Consider the following 17,921-nt stretch of genomic DNA (forward strand, 5'->3'; position numbering starts at 1 on the left):
TTTATATTGTAGGTGTTTATATGTTATCTAAATATTTAGTTAAATTTTATAAAGTTTGACTTTGGAACCCAGAGTAACTGTGAACGAAATAAATAACTTTTTTGCTTCAATAACACAGATAAAAACAACTTATCCAGGAACATCTTATTTTGCCGATAAAAAAAAGTAACGTGGAAATGAACTCCCTCGGCCGACCTTCGCGCGCGCGTCCATGGAGCCGCGCCCGCGACGCGCGGCCCACCACGAAGCAGGCCCCCCGCCGCGCGCCTCCCCTCCTCCTCCTCCCCGTATACTTCTCACCGTCCACCCCCGTCCTCTCGCGACCTCGCCTCCACCCCGACCTCGAGCGCGCGTCGTCACACGGATCCACCGCGCGCCTCCTCTCCTCTCTCAGGTAACGCCGTCGGAGCTCCCAATGCTAGGATGTTTTCTGCTTCCAGATTGTAGAATGTAGGATCACCAGGTGCGCAGATTCGTGACTCGTTTTCAATCCTCCTGTCCGAATCTTGGACGATTCGTGACTCGTCTTACGGAGCCACATTCCCTTCCGTTTCCGTGATTTCACTTTTAAATTAGTGGCCCCGGAAAGAACAAATTTGTCTCTCACACGCCCTGGAACCTGGGAGGAGATCGATAGTTTCCAACATTCAAATAAAAGGGATGCCAACGAAAGTTTCCGCGCCATTTTAGCACAACATTAGTACATGACGAAAGTGTTGTCTTTTTGGGAAAAATAGTTAAGCAGAAATTCCGCATATAATTCTCTACTCAAAACATATTGACGTTTCTCCTCAAAATATATACACCGAAACTATCTTACCAGGTCCCTTTGCAGCATTGGCTTGGTGGTCAAAATGACAACTGTGAGAGTTTTTTAGTGGTAAAAGGAATAGTTGATCCGGAATGGGACAAGTTTCCAGTGGAAAATTAAGTTTCTCTATCTATATATTTGGTGCCCCTCTAATTCTATCGTAACTATCATTTCTTAAGCCCAACATATCCACTGCTGCCATGGTACCTCTATTGTTCAGAAGACTCACCATGCTTACTACTTCAGGGTACCCAGCAATGGCTGCGCCGAACGAGGCGTCCCCGCCCCCGAAGCTGCACACGCGACTGCGGCTGTGGGAGTTCGCGGACCGCTACCTGTTCGAGCCGGTCGACGGCCTCGCCGACCTGTTCCTGTCAGTAAACCGCACCAACGGGTCCATGAACCTGGTGGAGGAGCTGCCACCGCGCGGCCCCACCGCAAACCCGAAAGTCAGGATTGTGTTTGGTGTGATGGGAGTGCTCAGGCTCGCGGCCGGCTCGTACTGCCTGGTGATCACCGACCGCGACTGCGTCGGCTCCTACATGGGACACGCGGTTTTCAAAGTGACGGGGCTGAAAGCTCTGCCCTGCCATACCGCTTCTTCGGCTGAGCAGGTCCGGCAATGGCTACTCACTTGTTCCCCCTGTTATGTTGTTTCCATCTGTGTTGCGTTTAATCGACCTGGAATTGTTGTCACCAGAAAAAGACGGAGAAAGAGTTCTCTGAACTCCTCGATGCTGCGGAGAGGTCTATAGGCCTGTACTTCTCATACGAGACCAACTTGACACTTACGTGGGTATCGTATATGGTTCCTTTCTTTTACCGTTTTTCGTTTGGTTGTACAGTTTCCAAAGAAAACATGTACTTAGGCCTAGTAAATTAGCGAGCAAATATTCTCTCAGTTAAATTTTTGGAATCAACCCATGTAGTCATGCTATTGTCTTAATTTACTCTTTTTCATCTCGTAATGACAAGTCTGCAAGACATTTATCTTTGTCACTTCTATTATTACAGTTTACAGAGGCTATATGACCTGGGGGACAAGTTCAAGGAACTTCCGCTTTGGAGACAGGTGTGTTGCCTTCTATTTATGTGATGCTGGATCTTGCTTACACACATTGAAGGGCCAATCTTTTGTCCATTCTTGTGGCTTTTTGAGTGGTCTGCAATTATTTGTAGTTTGTTCTCTACTACATGGGACGCTAGGTAGGAATTTCTATGTTCTCCTTGTTGCAGCCTTACACAGTCAGTAGATTACAGTGCGGCTATAGAAAAAATAATGATTGATTTTGATGTCTGGAGAAAATTTGGAGTGACTATGGACTAAGTATGCACCAATATCATGCATAAACAATCACGCATATTTTGCAAAAAATAACATCATTTTTCCTTTATTTTTACATGTACTAAATGTGCAATACTCTGAACATGTGAACACAATTCTACTGTACAGACCAATTTACTACGTTCTTTGCAGGCAGAACCAAGATTTCTTTGGAATGGTTACTTGTTGGAGCCACTAATTGAGAACAAAGTAGGATTAACCTTTTATTTTTGTAATTTCCAGTTTTAAGAATCTATGATCCAATATCTGTACAGTATTTTGATTTCTTCTTTCTTGCTTCGCAGCTGGACCAATACTTATTGCCGGTCATTCAAGGAAGTATCCTTGGCTTAACGTCATATTCCAACTCGCTACCCAAGATAACAGATCATGATTTAGTCTCTCGTTCCAAAATAGATGACGTTTTTGACTTTGCATATGTAAGTAAAAGATTAAAAAAGAATGTATTACCATTTCTATCTAACCAATCTTAGTAGTTTGTCGGAATTCACACCAATACCACTACTTCTGAACTCAATCCAGCTTCTGCAGTTGCTGTTTTTGACTTTTCATGGTCTAAAAATAGACTTTTGGCATTCGTGTAATTCGCTGAAAAACAATGGCAGAAGCTGAACTGGGTTTGAGAATAGTTCAATTGGTGTAAATTTCCCAGTTTTCAATAATTTGTGTTCTTAGATAGAGAAGTTTGACTGCACTCTCTCTAGGACGTCATCTGTTTTGGAACATAGGGAAGGATCAAGTATTCAAGTATATCAATTTGAGTTGTTGTAACTTAACTACATATCAGATTTTCAGAACATACATGCAGAAGTTCGGTCAGAAAAGGTAAATGTAACCATGATTGCACGCAGGTGCACACGAAGGATAGGTGAGAGTTCTGAAGCATCAAAATAAGTTTGATCACAAGTTCCCTTCCATAATTTGTACTCATTCCCGGCCATACTTTCTCAAGAACTTCAATAGCGGGTGGACCATTAAATATTTACGAGACTGTTGGTTACTGAAGGTACACGGTGCTGGAGACGAGGCGCTGATCCAGAGGGCTATGCAGCAAATTTTGTTGAATCAGAGCAGATAATGCAATCAAAGGGATTTACAGCATCATATGTACAAGTAGGTTTCTACACCCAATTTGAAAATCACCCTGTTGGACTATTGGTTTATTTAATGTTTTTGGTGTTCAAGGGTCTTCTCTTCTTTTTAGCCTTTTGGTTTCCTTTGTTGTAGTTTGTGTGATAAAAGTCTTCAAATAGTCACGAGGATCTTCAGATACCCACCTAATTTGACACCACTTGCAGTGGAGCTCCACCATTAATATTTCTCTGCCTTAGGCCCTTCTGTTTTTGTTTGCACAAAAATTGAAATCCAACCCGATCTGACCCGTGAACCTGACTGTTCGGGCATGCCGAAGCAAATGACGGTCTGCCTGTCAGATTTGCAGGTTGAAATATGTGGTGTTAGGAGCAAAGAAATACTAACCCTCATGTTTTATGCAAGGGATGCCAAATTAGGATGTGCAAACTGCAATTTACTTTTTTACCATCCCCGGATAACTCAATGTAACTACTGTATATTGCAGGTTCGAGGTTCAATGCCTTTTCTGTGGGAGCAGATAGTTGATTTGACATACAAACCTAGTTTTGATGTCATTAGAGTTGAGGAGGCGGTGAGCCGTCTCAAACTTTTCTTTATTCTATATTTTGTTTTATCATCAGGGCATTGATATATTATTTGAACCATGCACTGCAATGCAGCATTGGTTTAAGCTTTCTTCATCCTAATTTGTCTCGAGTTTTCGTTCTGCAGGCTCGTGTGCTTGAGCGACACTTTCATGATTTACAAAAGAAATATGGAGCTGTTGTGGCTATTGATCTCGTCAATAGTGTAAGTATTGCACTCTTGGACTCGCTACACTACGTGGTTTCTAGATAAACTACTAAGAATCTACGATTTTTGGTTGCTGCTCCAGCACAAGGGTGTATGATTTACAAGATCAGATTAATTTTTTTATTTAGGAATTATGTCCCATGTTTGTTCTGGACACTGGTATTGCATCTTTGGTTCTGCGTATTTCACTCCTTCCAATGGAACTAAGTTACCCCGTTCAGATTATGCCCCATAAAAAAGTCTAGCTATGTTGTGCCAGAAGTTGCAAAAAGCTTATTTACTGATTTTCTTTTCATATTTGTATTTCTAGTCATGCTTGTGTATGCATATATGTTGGCCTAATGGTACTAGCTTACTTGCCTTTCTAATTCCTATATTCAGCATGGTGCTGAAGGCCGTCTCTATAAAAGATATGAACAATCAATTGAGCCTATCCTCAGTGAAGATATAAGGTGATATTATGGTCCACGTTAGAGTTCCCCTATTGTGTCGTCTGTTCCTAAATGTGCTATGTTCGCCTACTTACTGCAGATTCGTGCATTTTGACTTCCATAAAATCTGTGGCCATATTCATTTTGAGCGCCTTTCTCAGTTGTATGATCAAATTGAGGATTATCTTAAGAAGCATAAGTAAGTCCCTCAAAGATATGAAATAAAGTTATACATGATTTATACTACTTACCAGTTTTTTAGAATGCTTGTTAATGTTAATTTTCTTCTACACTTTCTCTTGTTGCCTATTTCTGCAGTTTCTTAACTGTACCTGAATTCGTTGCTTAACTGTATCAGCATAAACACATTTATGTTGATGCTATATTAGATTAGTAATCTGTATTTGACGTAAAAAAAATAATGCTCCATGCTCACTGCATAAAATAAACATGTTTAATTTGTGGTCCGGTTCCTGGTTTAGGGTCCCAAGCTTCTACAGCAGATGCTCCAGTCATATATAACTCTTTCTTACAACGTCTGAGGTTTTAATATTGTGGAGGCACTAGCATATTTATATGGAGGTTAAATACACATTCCTGGTTGTGGCTTATTCTTGTCACATAAAACTGTATAAGTCAAAGTGCATTGCTTGTGTGGTGTATCTGCTCAGCTAAGAAAAATAAGTCAGATCTCCCTCTCCCAACGCAAGAAAAGAAAAAACATGTGGTGGAACTAGGATTTTCTTAGGACAGTATATTGTAATGATCATACAATGTTATAGATTTCTCTTACTTCTTCAGTTTTCATGGTCTTACTAATCTTATGGTATAGGTACTTCCTTTTGAATGAGGAAGGCAAGAAAACTGAGGAACAGACTGGCACTGTCAGAACAAATTGTATCGATTGCTTAGATCGCACTAATGTAACTCAGGTACATACTTTCTAGCACAAGTTATCCTCTTCTTTTTTTTTTCGAGAATGACGGGGGGGAACTTATCCCCACCGCTTATTTATATTACTCGAAACGACTTGGTAGTCAGTCAGATACAGGATCTCGGATAGGGAGGGGGGGGGGGGGAATACATGGGGGTGTAACAAGGGAGTAGAAACCAGAGACGACTACACATGAGATCATAAGGCGGAGAGGAAGAAAGAACGAAGAGAGTCCACCGCCTCACGGTCACACACCGCGAAGCGCCATCTCCAAATGAGGAGGTCATCCGCGGCACGATGGAGAACAGCACGGGGGGCGATGGTGCGGCCGTTGAAAACAAGATCATTCCGAGCCTTCCAGATATGCCAAAGCAACACCGCAGAGCCGGCCCTCCAAACACATGCTGCGACGCCGGCCGGCCGAGGCAGCTTCCAAAAGGAGAAAACGCCGGGCGGGATGGCCACACCGAGGGCGGCCCAGATCGGGGAGGACAACGAGTAGTCGAAGAAGAGGTGGCGTCCCGTCTCTACGTCATGACACGCCGCACATGATGCAAAGGGAGCACAGCTCTTCCTGAAGAGGTTGTCGCGGGTGCTCAGCCTATCAATGTCGGCGAGATAGGCGAAGATTTTCACCTTGGTGGGCAGCCTAGACGCCCAAGCAATGCAGGCAGACTCGTCCCGAGGCTGGGGAGGGGAGAGCATCTGGTACGCCGCGCGAGAGGAGAAGGGGGGCGCAGCCGGAGAGTCGATGAAGCGTCTGTCCTCGCCGTCGTGGAGGGAGACGGCGTCGATGAGCAGGGTGACCGCGCCAAGGTCGGAGGAGGCGGCGCGGGTCAACCTGTGCTGAAGGAGCAAGCCATCACGAACCACCGCTGCAACAGTCGCATGCTGAGCGGTGCAGTGCGTGAACAGGGCGGGGTAGCGGTCGGCCAAGCACTCCCCGGGGAGCCATTTGTCCAACCAGAAGGCGGTCCGCTCGCCGCTGGCGACGGAGCACCTGGTGATCCTCCGGAACAGAGGGAGGCACTCCGCAACGATCCTGTCGAGGAAGGAGGTCGAAGAAGACGAGCCGGCGTGATCCAAGCTGGAGTGTCTGAAGAACCAGTCTTTCCAAGGGAGCCTCTCCTGTTGGTGAAGTTTGTGGATGAAGTGGAGGAGCAAGCACCTGTTCTGCCGACGGAGATCCCTGATGCCGAAACGACCCTCCTGTTTAGACAACAAACACTTGTCCCAAGCAATTAGACAGCGAGACCCCGAGCAAGAATCCTTGCCGGTCCAAAAGAAAGCACGGCGCCTTTTATCAATACTTTCAATAACTCCACTCGGTAACATGTATGAGCACATAAAGTACGTAGCGAGATTGTTGAGCACGGCATTGCATAAAACCAGGCGCCCACCCGAAGAAAGAAGCGCAGCTTTCCAGCCGGCTAGCCTATGGTCAAAGGAGAGGAGGAGGGGGGAGAAGGCTGAGGCAGGAAGCTTAGTGGGAGAAAGGGGAAGCCCAAGATAAGGTTGGGGAAAGGAGGAGATGGGACAACCTAGCCCAGAGGCCATAAGGTGAGCATCAGCGGTGGAAACATTCATAGGAATGAAGCAGGACTTGTGAAAATTGATCGAAAGGCCAGTGGCATCGGCGAAAGAGTCAAGGACAGTTTTGAGCCGGGTGACGGCTGCAAAATCTGCTTTGCAGAGGATGAGAGTGTCGTCCGCGTACTGCAAGACAGGGCAGGGGAGCTCGGGGGAGAGGGGGTGCGAGAGAGAGCCCGAGCGCCAGGCCTCCTTGATGAGCCGATGGAGCAGATCGGCAACGATAATAAAGAGGTACGGGGAAAGGGGGTCTCCCTGGCGCAGACCATTTCGGCAACGGATCCAGTCGCCGGGAACCCCGTTGAGGAGGATGGCCGTATGGCTAGTATGGAAGATCTGCATCATCCAGTTACACCAGCGATCGTCGAACCCCCGGGCCCGCAGGATGAGGATCAGACTATCCCAGTTAACCGAGTCGAAAGCTTTCCGGAAGTCAATCTTGAACACAATGGTGGGTGCCTTGGCATTATGGCAACAGCGAAGGAGGTCAGCAGCGTAGACAATGTTCTCAGAGATACGTCTCCCGGCAAGGAAACCAGTTTGGTCAGCGTCAACCAAGGAGTGGATGTAGGCCTGGAGCCTAGAGGTGAGAACCTTGGTGATAGCCTTCATGACACAGTTCTGAAGGGAAATGGGCCTAAACAGGGAGGGGTGGTTGGCGGCCTCAGTTTTGGGAAGGAGGACAAGGAAGGCCCTGTTGATTCTGGTGAGGTCAATAGAGCCATCGTAGAAGGAGGCGAAGACTCCCAGAATGTCAGGGGAAACCAGCTCCCAGAAGGTGGTGAAGAAAGAGGGACCGAAACCATCTGGACCGGGGCTAGAGAGTCTGTTCATGGAGAAGAAGGCGCGTTTAATTTCGTCGGCCGAGAAAGGGGCACAGAGAGACTGAGGGAGGGGGGGTTCCTGGGAGTAGAGGGAGGCGACCTCGAAATTCCAGGAGCAGGTGCTGACGGTGCCGAGAAGGGCAAGAAAGAAGGAGTGAAGGGCAGCCGCCTTGGCATCGTGTTCCTGAACCAGAGAGCCGTCAACCTCTAACGAAGGGATAGAGTTGCGCCTAAGCTTACACGTAGCCGACGCGTGGAAAAACTTCGTATTCTCGTCCCCAGCCAGGGCGAACTTGATTTTTGCGCGGGTGCGCCAGTAAGAGGCCCGCTCCCTGATGGCGTCGTGGAGCCCACGGGTGATGAGCTCACGGAGCCTGAGTTCGAGCACTGAGAGAGGCCGATCCTCTTCCACGAGATCAAAAATGTTGATCAAAATGCGGCAGTCCTTCTCTCTTTGGGTGAAAGGAGAGGTCCGACGAGCCCAGACTTTGCATTTTGAGCGGCAGAGACGGAGACGAGCAACCAGTCTACCAGTAGGATCCGTGCGAAAGACGGACCCCCAGGCAGAAACAATGGTGTTGCGGAAAGGGGCGTGAAGCCCCCATGCAGGCTCATAGCGAAAGATGTCGCGGCGGGGGATAGAGGTGGAGATAGCAGCCAGGAGGGGGACGTGGTCGGAGGTGTCTCTGGTGAGCGAACTAAGAGAGGAGGTGGGGTACCGGCAGTTCCAAGCCTGGTTGATAAAAACCCTGTCAAGACGAATAAGAGTGGGGACCGCCCGTTTGTTGGACCAGGTGAATTTCCGGTCCGAGAGGGGGAGCTCAATGAGGCAGAGCGAGTTGATCGTGTCGTTAAACATGGAGGCTTCGACAGCCGAGAAGTTGTCGTTGTTCCTGTCTGCAGGGTCACGGGTAAGGTTAAAGTCGCCAGCAATAATCCAGGGACGGGAGTCACCGGGATCATGAGTTGCGAGGTCGTTGAGAAAACCAGCTTTAGCTGAACGGTCGCACGGAGCATAAACATTGGTGAAACGGAAGGACGAGTTATCGGCGGTGTGCGAGAGATCGAGAGAGAGAAGGTTTTGGGAGGTGGTAGTGGCAGTGCAAACAAAGAAATTTGCGTCCCAAGCGGTAAGAAGCCCTCCCGAGGAGCCAGAAGCGTCAACAGTGTGGAAATCCCTAAGAGAGGGGGGAAGGAAAGAGGAGGCCTTGCCGGCCGAGGTGATGCTAAGCTTAGTTTCTTGGAGAGCTAGGATGTTGGGTTTGGCCGCGAAAATGTCAGCAGAGATGGACACACATTTGTCATGATCGCCCAGGCCCCTAACGTTCCAAGATTGTAACAGGAAGGAAGAGCTAATCATAGGGAACCAGAACAGCACCGGAAAGACAAACCCAAAAAAATAGCAGCCTGGTTACACAAACGGCTAAAAGCCAGAACGTACAGAGGGAGATTAAAACAAGAAAAAAAGGGAGGGAACGGAGCCCTTGCAGACATGCCTGCAAACAGAGGACTCAACCAGCTGCAACTACACGCATTGCTTGCCAAGCAAGCACGAAGAGGGGGGCGACAGCGTTGGTGTGCAGCACCGCACAGGTCCTGCACAGGGACGGACGCCGACGCACGATCGATCATGGGGAAGAGGAGGACACCGCTGCATCTGCCACGGCATCCGGATCAACGCCGCACGCAGCCACCAGGGCCTGGAGACGGGGCAGCGGAATAGGCCCCGGGATGCCGTCGGCGAGGCCAGCAGCCGACACCGCCGCCCGCAGACGGGGGGAGCCGCCGGAGAGGTCGAAGCGTGAGGCTTTGACAGCCTGGGCCTTGGAGAGCATGGACACGAAGTTGTCCGGCTCTTTGGAAGCGAGACGCGAACTGCGCCGGGCTTTGAAGGCCGAGTCGACCGCCCTTTTACGACGGACGCGCTGCTTCCAAGCAGCATCTTCGTGCTCCTCGGAAGGGAAAGACATGGAGCCGTTTTCAACGGGCACCTCGTCGTCCTCCTCAACCATCGGAGCCTCCTGGTGGACAAGGGGAGTCGCAGGGATCGCAAGCGTGTCATACCACTGCAAAAGAAGGAGAGGTGGCTGAGGGAGGGAAACCTGAGAAGGAAAAGGATCAGAGAGAGGGGCGGGAGGATCGGTCACCTGGTGCTCACTTAGGCCAGCCTCCGGAAACTGAGCCGCGAGACGACGGGAAAGAACACGGTCCCAGAGAACAGAGGGACTGGCAGCAGCATCCACCGGCGCGGGAGGATCGGTGAGCGCGGCGTTGCGGCGAGCCACGACACGCTTCCAGAGCTCGACCGCAGGGTCAGCTGGGGCCGGGGGAGGCGGGGAGGAACCGCGGAGGCTCCCCTCGTCGATGTCGCTGAGGCGAGGCCGCCGCTGGCCTCCGCGGGGAGAGGAGAGGTCAGAGGCAGGGCCGCTGCTTCCCACGGCGTCGAAATGACCGGGGTGGAGCAGGCCACCCTCCTCCACCCAGCCCGTCACCTCTCGCAGGCGCACCTCGGCAGAGGAGCAGTTGAGGGAGTCATGCATGAGCAGGACCGGGGGAACGGCATGATCGGCAAGGAGCTTGATGACGAGGCGCAGGGCGGAGAAGTCCAAGCCATTGAGACAAAGAGGGTCGATACAGCACACGCTCCCAATGGAGCGGAATGCCATACGGATCCCTCCTTCGTGCCAATGCTCAAGAGGAAAACCAGTGGCCGAGAGCTGGACAAAGGAGGCAAAGGAGGAGTTGAACCTGTTGTCCCCCTCCTCCGGCTTTTCCAGGGTGATGTCGTGCCCGTCGAAGGACAAAGGGAAGAGTTGCATGGTCTCCTCCCTCACCGCGGCCGAGGGGAAGAGAACCAGCATCGCGCCAAAGTCGCTGGCCGCGAGCCCGAAGTTGGGGTTGCCGGCGCGTTCCTCGAACACACGGCGGAGGAGGAACCCAGGAGAATCCGAAGGCGGAGACACCAGGGCATAGGCGAAGGTCCTCTTCTTTTAACTTTGCTCTCTTTCTTGTAGTGTCACGGGCTAGATGCATTTTTATAACATGCATATGATGACACACTGGCTTCTTCTAGATCTTTTTGTATTGGGTGTGATTATGTATCGATGGGCTCATCAAAAACCACCATGCCCATAGGTGCTTTTATGTATATGTGCCTTTTATACCACACTTATCTCTGTTCTCGAACGGAAGATCATATTAATGTAGTCAGATTACATGCCTCACTTACATCTAGTTGCAGATCATATGTACTACTTCCCTCCTATCCAAATTACTTGTCGTAGATTTAGGTGACAAGTAATTTGGATCGGAGGGAGTATATCAGTTTCAAAATATTTGTACTTGCGTGTTGGTCCATCTTTTTGTGATGAGCCATTAATGTCTCGATCTTTTTAAGTACTGCATTTTCTCTTATCTTCCATCCTGACCTGCATACTGAACACTGATAATATCTACAATGGTTAAACAGAGCATGGTTGGGAGAAAAATTCTCGAAAGCCAGCTCCAACGACTAGGTGTTCTTGGTGCTAATGATACAATAAGCAATTATCCAGCTTTTGATGCAGATTATAAAGTTTGTAAGTATTATGTATGTTCTTCTCTAACCATGGTTCCTATTTATACCCTCCATATGCTTGGCTTTGAACAATGCTACTGGAACCAATTTCAGTGTGGGCTAATCATGGAGATGCAATAAGCACTCAGTACTCCGGTACTCCTGCTTTGAAGGGAGATTTCGTCAGGTAATCTCTATAAAGCGAATTCAACACTTTCTTATTTTTCAAGTGTTGCATTAAAGTTGTTAGCATCCTTATTTCCTACCTTTTAATTTCCCCAATTTGGTTTACTAAATATTGATTATTGCCACCTTGAGTATGCTCACTGCTGAGCTGCTAATATTTTATTTGATTCAAGGCTTTTAAGATGCTGCAACGTTAGTGCAGCAAATCTCTTCTCCTGTTTCACCTTCATAACTGCCACTGTTAAATTGATATACATTTTACTGCTGCTGTGCAAAGTTATCATAACCGACATCAATCCAGTCTGGGGAAATTGACCTGTAAAACTAAAAGGATGTCATGATTTGGAAAATAAAGCTCATGCACCAATTGTTGGATAAGTCTCTGTACTATGGTCTTTGTGGAGATGCTGCTGCACATGGTCCTTGTGAAGGACTGGCTGCAACACATGCATGGTCCTTGTGAAGTACTGGCTGTTAGGATATGATAGCATCCTTGACTGCTTTTAGGGGCATCAAGGACTGGCAGTTAGCAGCATCTTAGACTAGCATATTCGTGACTGGCTAGCAGCTATATATCTATATCCCCAACCCTCGGGTTGATAATGGCATTGTGTGAGAAATAAACCAGAAAATTGCCCCAACTCCTAGTGTCATCCTCTCCCTCGATGAGAGTAAAATTTCAGCGACTAACAAGTGGTATCAGAGCCAAGATATCCTGTAGTCTGAGCATTTCCTGCTCATCTCCTTCCCCGGGCGCGGTAGCAGCAGCAGCTCCGGCTGTCCCTGGTTACTTCCCTCCCTCCGGGTTGTCGAGCAGCAGCTCGTCAGAAGCAGCTCTCAGCCCCCCAGCAGCGAGCCATGTCCGATGGACACTCTCAGCACACGGCTACCTCGAGCACGCGGCGTCGGCAGGAGGCCGATCGCGCCGCGACAGAGGAGCGTGAATGAGTGGCTGCAGCAGCCGCTGCGGCGGCTAAAGGGCATCGAGGCTGGCGGCGGCGGAGCTGGCAGCAGCCAGAGCGGAGGTAGAAGCAGCAGCGGCAGCGGAGGCAGCACGTGCGGCGGCGGCGGAGGTTGAGGTGTTGCGCGGCAGTGCCAACAACTCCGTTTCTGTTGATGGCAGCGCCGACGCAGGCCGCGCAGATGCAGCGCGAGAGCGGACGGTGCAGTGGGCAGCTGAGCATTCCCCCGCGCAAGGCGGTGGCGCTCCCGGAGGCGGCGCGCATGGCGGTGGCGCTCCCAGAGGAGGCGCGCATGGCGATGGCCGCTGGGACGACCAAGACCGCGGCCTCTACGGGGTCCGGACTGTGGTCAGGGACGTTGGTCCCGGTGCTGGGTGGCCTACCCTCACCAAAACCAACTACGTCGAGTGGGCCGCGGTCATGAGGATCAGGCACCAGGTGCGGCACATGTGGGAGGCGGTCCAGTACGGCGACGTCGACCACCATGAGGATCGACGGGCGCTGGATGCCCTCATCGCCGCAGTCCCGCCCGAGATGCAGTTCTCGCTTTCCAACAAGCGGACTGCCAAGGAGGCTTGGGACGCCATCGCTGCGGCACGCATCAGCAGCGACCATGCCCGCAAGTCCACACTGCAGGCACTTCCCAAGGAGTGGGAGAACCTGGCCTTCAAGCCAGGTGAGGACGTTGATGACTTTGCTCTCCGTCTTAACACTCTGTTGCATAAGATGGTGTAGTTCGGCGATGACACCTATCCCTGAGAAGTACAAGCAGATGGCTCGCTCGATCGAGTCTCTGCTGGACCTCTCCACGATGTCAATCGAGGAGGCGATAGGTCGCCTCAAGGTCATCGACACCGACGAGCCACAGCCTCTCTCGGGCCCCATCACCATTGGCGGGAAGCTACTTCTCACTCAGGAGCTGTGGGATTCCTGCCACAGTGATAGGAAGAAGGGGGAGTCCTCTTCCACGACAGGCGGCCGCAAGCGTGGCAAGCCGCGCAAGGCACGCAAAGACGCCCAGGCCGGGGAGCAAGGACCTGCCGATGGTGATGCCCGAGGAGGCGCCGCCGGCAGGCGCAAACCGGCACCGGGCGACACCTGCCACAACTGTGGCCGGCCTAGCCATTGGGCCAGGGACTGTCGACAGCCACGACGCGGCCAGGCCCACGTCGCGTAGGCGGAGGAGGAGGAGCTGGCTCTGTTCATGGCGCATGCAAGCATCGAGCTACCTCCAGCGGCACCGGCCGCAGCTACTCCCCTCCACCTCGACGAGCCAAAGGCACACGCCCTTCTCGGCGATGGCTCCGGCAACAACAAGACTGGTGGGTGGTGCCTCGACACCGGCGCCACCCACCACATGACCCGTCGACGGGATTTCTTCGCCGAGCTTGACTCCGACGTGCGAGGCTCCATCAAATTTGGGGATGCCTCCACCGTGGAGATTAAGGGTGTCGGCTCCGTCACCTTCACCACCAAGACTGGAGAGCATTGGCTGCTCACTGGTGTCTACTACATCCCCGCGCTGAGGAACTCCATCATCAGCTTGGGACAGCTGGATGACAACGGCTCGAGCATGCTGATCGAGCATGGGATCCTACACATCTGGTATCGCCATCGTCGCCTTCTTGCCAAGGTAACTAGAGGTGCAAATCGCCTCTACGTCCTTGACGTGCAGGTGGCACAACCCCTCTGTCTCGCTGCTCGTCGGGACGACGAGGCGTGGCAGCGGCACAAGCGCTTCGAGCATCTTCACTTTGAGGCCCTAAAGCGGCTCAGTGACATGGAGATGGTGCGAGGCCTGCCGTGCCTTGACCATGTGGAGCAGTTCTGCGATGTCCGGGCGAGCTTCCGAGCCAAGGAGAGGCTCGAGCTCGTGCACGGGGACTTGTGCGGGCCGGTGACACCGGCTACACCAGGAGGACGACGCTACTTCCTGCTGCTCGTTGATGACCTCTCCTGCTACATGTGGGTGATGGTCCTCAGCAGCAAGGGAGAGGCGGCGGACGTCATCAGGCGCGCGCAGTTTGCTGTGGAGGCGGAGTGCGGCCGCAAGCTGTGCGTGCTGCGTACTGACAACGGCGGCGAGTTCACGGCGATTGAATTCGCGTCATACTGCGCTGATGAAGGCATCCAGTGCCACTACTCTGTTTCGTACAGCCCGCAGCAGAACGGCGTTGTCGAGCGGCACAACCAGACGGTTGTGGGGATGGCTCGGGCCCTTCTCAAGCAGAGAGGGATGCCGGCTGTCTTCTGGGGAGAGGCGGTGGTGACGGCTGTCTACATCCTCAACCGAGGCTGCTTGGATGAAGGGAGCATCAAGGCAAGCTACATCAACACCACGGATCAGCTTGCGGACCTGCTCACCAAGCCTCTTGGGAGGATCAAGTTCCTGGAACTCTGCTCCAGGATCGGGGTGGCTCAGCGCTCCCACAAGACGACATACAAGACTTAGGGGGAGAATGTTGGATAAGTCTCTGTACTATGGTCTTTGTGGAGATGCTGCTGCACATGGTCCTTGTGAAGGACTGGCTGCAACACATGCATGGTCCTTGTGAAGGACCGGCTGTTAGGATAGGATAGCATCCTTGACTGCTTTTAGGGGCATCAAGCACTGGCAGTTAGCAGCATCTTAGACTAGCATATTCATGGCTGGCTAGCAGCTATATATCTGTATCCCCAACCCTCAGGTTGGTAATGGCATTGTATGAGAAATAAACCAGAAAATTGCCCCAACTCCTAGTGCCATCCTCTCCCTCGATGAGAGTAAAATTTCAGCGACTAACACCAATGACAATATTTTATTGTGTTTTTATATTCTGTTCTGTTGACTTTTGAGGTTATTCAGCTTTATATTTGTATATCCATTTTTATGTTCAATCTTTACAAAGAAAATATTATTGCACACTTTATTTTCTTGTACTTAAGTTGTCCATATTTATGAATTTGTTTTCTTCTATTAGGTACGGGAAACGAACTACTCAGGGGATTCTAAATGATCTGTGGAATGCACTTGCTAGATACTACTTGAACAACTTTGCAGATGGTACTAAGCAGGTAGTTTGCTCTCTTTTCATGCTTTTTCTGGCCCAGGGGAAGTATCTGCAACATGAGAAGACTTTGATTTGTAGACCGGGCTAAAATATAGCTGATTTCTTTGATTGTATAGGAATGCACACTAGTTTATGGGAAGCTAAGTCAAATATCTGGCTGAGCAGATGTCTTAAGATGGAAATGTAGTGCATAGATGCCTAATTGTTTTGTTATCTTTTCTTGTGTTTCTAGGATGCGATGGATCTTCTTCAAGGACATTATGTATCATCTGTTAGTCGGGACGTCACAGTTCCAGGCAAACCAGGAGCTCTGGAGGTGGGTATTTTAGCTGGTCCACTGACCGACACTTCTTTAACGTATGACATTGCAATAATTATTAGTTCTACATTGCACTGAAGGCTATCTTACTTGCACGATTTCTCCTTCCCAGTCCTTTCACGTTGCTTTTGCATTGGTTCTGGGTGCTGCTATGTTCATGATGATATCACTACGGCAAGGTAAGGTTTCAGACTACAGAAATTCACATGGTTGAATGGTTTTAATTAGTTTAACGCTTTAAGCTGATTAGGGCGCTCGTAAGTGTTTAGTGTTTACGTACATTGTGGCAAGTGGTGGCATTCGCCATCCCTTTGTTAATCTATACATTACTGTGGACTGTTCATAAATGTACTCCGTAATATTGTTGACTTGATGTTCTCTATGCACAAAGAGAACTATAGAGGAATGCAGAACACACGGAAATGGCCCGGGTAGTCATTCGGATAGGACACGGGAATACCACAGGAAAATGCCTCGATCCTGCGTGCATGAGTAGAAAAAAGAGGTTGGAGTGGATGTTGAAACTCTTTTGGAATCAATGGCATATGAAAGAAACTCATAGGAATTTGGTAGAATCATTCCTATGCTCCAAATGGCCTCTATATGATAAAATCCGAAAGATTCGAAACTTATGAAAATCCCACAATCCAAGGCGGGGAAGTTTAATTGATTCTTCAGCGAATTCTTGTAGAAGTTCTTCTTTATCAACATGTAACTTGATTCGATTGCCTTTTTAAAACCATAATCTGCAGCCCGGAACGATCTTCGCCACTTGGTGGTAGCCCTCGTGTGGGCTGGTCTCTGCATTGGCATCACACAATATGTCAAAAAGAACGGTCGGAAGTTCTGCAACCGACCTCGGTTTTTCCTGTCACGCCATTGATCGGTATGTGAAGGTACCGGTATGCTAATTGATCCCGGTAGCTCGTCGCAAGCTTCTTCTCGCGGCATCTTCTACTGTGTGAAGATTTATCAATAGCAGTTTTTTTCTGAAGGGCAGTTGCCCTCCTCAATTTTGTATCAAGTTCTATCCTAGCACTTCCCTATCCCAATTTGTATCGCAAGTTTCATTGCCGCCATCCTGCAATTTTGTTTTTATATTCTTTCCCTGTCCCACCATGGCAAGGTTTGTTTAGTTCCACATAATTGTAAAATTGTTTTGTGATGCAATAGCAATTAAATGATGTACATGCACTACTATTCCATATATCTAGCTCTAATCATTAATATGCTTGTCAATGTTAAAGTATATGCAGATTGCTCAACGTTCTCCGTCAGTTCGGACTTATGGCGGTGCATGGAAACTTAATAGTTAAAACTCTATTTGCTGTAGAAGGAATTGATTGTTACTCATGAAGGCATCCCATATACTCCCTCCGTTCCAAAATAATCGAGTTTCTAGGTTTGTCCTAAGTCAAACTATCTTAAGTTTAAACAAGTTTGTAAAAAATACATTAACATCAACCACATAAATTTAGTTCTATTAGATTCATCGTACAATATAATTTCATATTATATAGATTTGAAGTTATAGATATTGACACATTTTCTTATAATCTTGGTCAAACATAAAGTGGATTGAATTAGGACAGACCTAAAACTTCAATTATTTTGTAAAGGAGGGAGTAACTGTTATATGATCCCCAAGAATCCGACCTAAAACATAAAGTGAATTGGGCAAGGATACAGTTGAAAAAAAAATACGATCGACGTTTTCTGGCTGTCCACAAAGGGCACATAGACCCTGAGAGGCCCCTCCTCTCTTTAGGATCTGATCGTTCGATGGGAGCCGTCCCCTAGCCATCTGCCAAGTAAAGATTCTAATCTTCATGGGCACTCTGGCCTTCCAGAACAGCTTTGTTACGTTTATCTTCGGTCCTCTGCACAGGGCCTGATACATAGATTTTGTCGAAAACAGTCCAGACGCTTCAAGTTTCCAGCTCACAGAGTCAGGTGTGTCAGCCAGAGATATCTCCTGGAGCTCGGTCATCAAACTCAGCCATAAGGCCTGCTCTTCTTGACCAAA

The 17,921-nt window shown here is 49.3% G+C and overlaps 1 protein-coding gene across 1 annotated transcript; it reads left to right on the forward strand.

Annotated features, from left to right (window-relative positions):
* The first annotated feature begins 212 nt into the window (after positions 1-212).
* LOC127341670 (phosphoinositide phosphatase SAC7) lies at positions 213-17,124 on the forward strand. Its single transcript, XM_051367553.1, has 19 exons — positions 213-394; positions 1,058-1,425; positions 1,512-1,603; positions 1,826-1,883; positions 2,289-2,345; positions 2,441-2,474; positions 2,944-3,024; positions 3,163-3,269; positions 3,736-3,822; positions 3,963-4,040; positions 4,425-4,495; positions 4,575-4,673; positions 5,307-5,406; positions 11,292-11,400; positions 11,493-11,565; positions 15,487-15,580; positions 15,809-15,892; positions 16,008-16,074; positions 16,648-17,124. The coding sequence occupies exons 2-19, from the start codon at positions 1,069-1,071 to the stop codon at positions 16,776-16,778; spliced, it is 1,779 nt and encodes a 592-aa protein (XP_051223513.1). The 5' UTR covers positions 213-394; positions 1,058-1,068; the 3' UTR covers positions 16,779-17,124.
* Positions 17,125-17,921: the final 797 nt, after the last annotated feature.

This window comes from Lolium perenne, chromosome 1, assembly GCF_019359855.2.
Source record: "Lolium perenne isolate Kyuss_39 chromosome 1, Kyuss_2.0, whole genome shotgun sequence".
NCBI classification, from domain to species: domain Eukaryota; kingdom Viridiplantae; phylum Streptophyta; class Magnoliopsida; order Poales; family Poaceae; genus Lolium; species Lolium perenne.

Excerpts from the sequence above, each read along its gene's own strand:
- LOC127341670 (XM_051367553.1), top strand. The coding sequence starts at position 1,069 with ATGGCTGCGCCGAACGAGGCGTCCCCGCCCCCGAAGCTGCACACGCGA. Across the intron at positions 3,025-3,162 it reads CAGGTGCACACGAAGGATAG|GTACACGGTGCTGGAGACGA; the intron begins GTGAGAGTTCTG and ends TGGTTACTGAAG. Across the intron at positions 16,075-16,647 it reads GATGATATCACTACGGCAAG|CCCGGAACGATCTTCGCCAC; the intron begins GTAAGGTTTCAG and ends CATAATCTGCAG.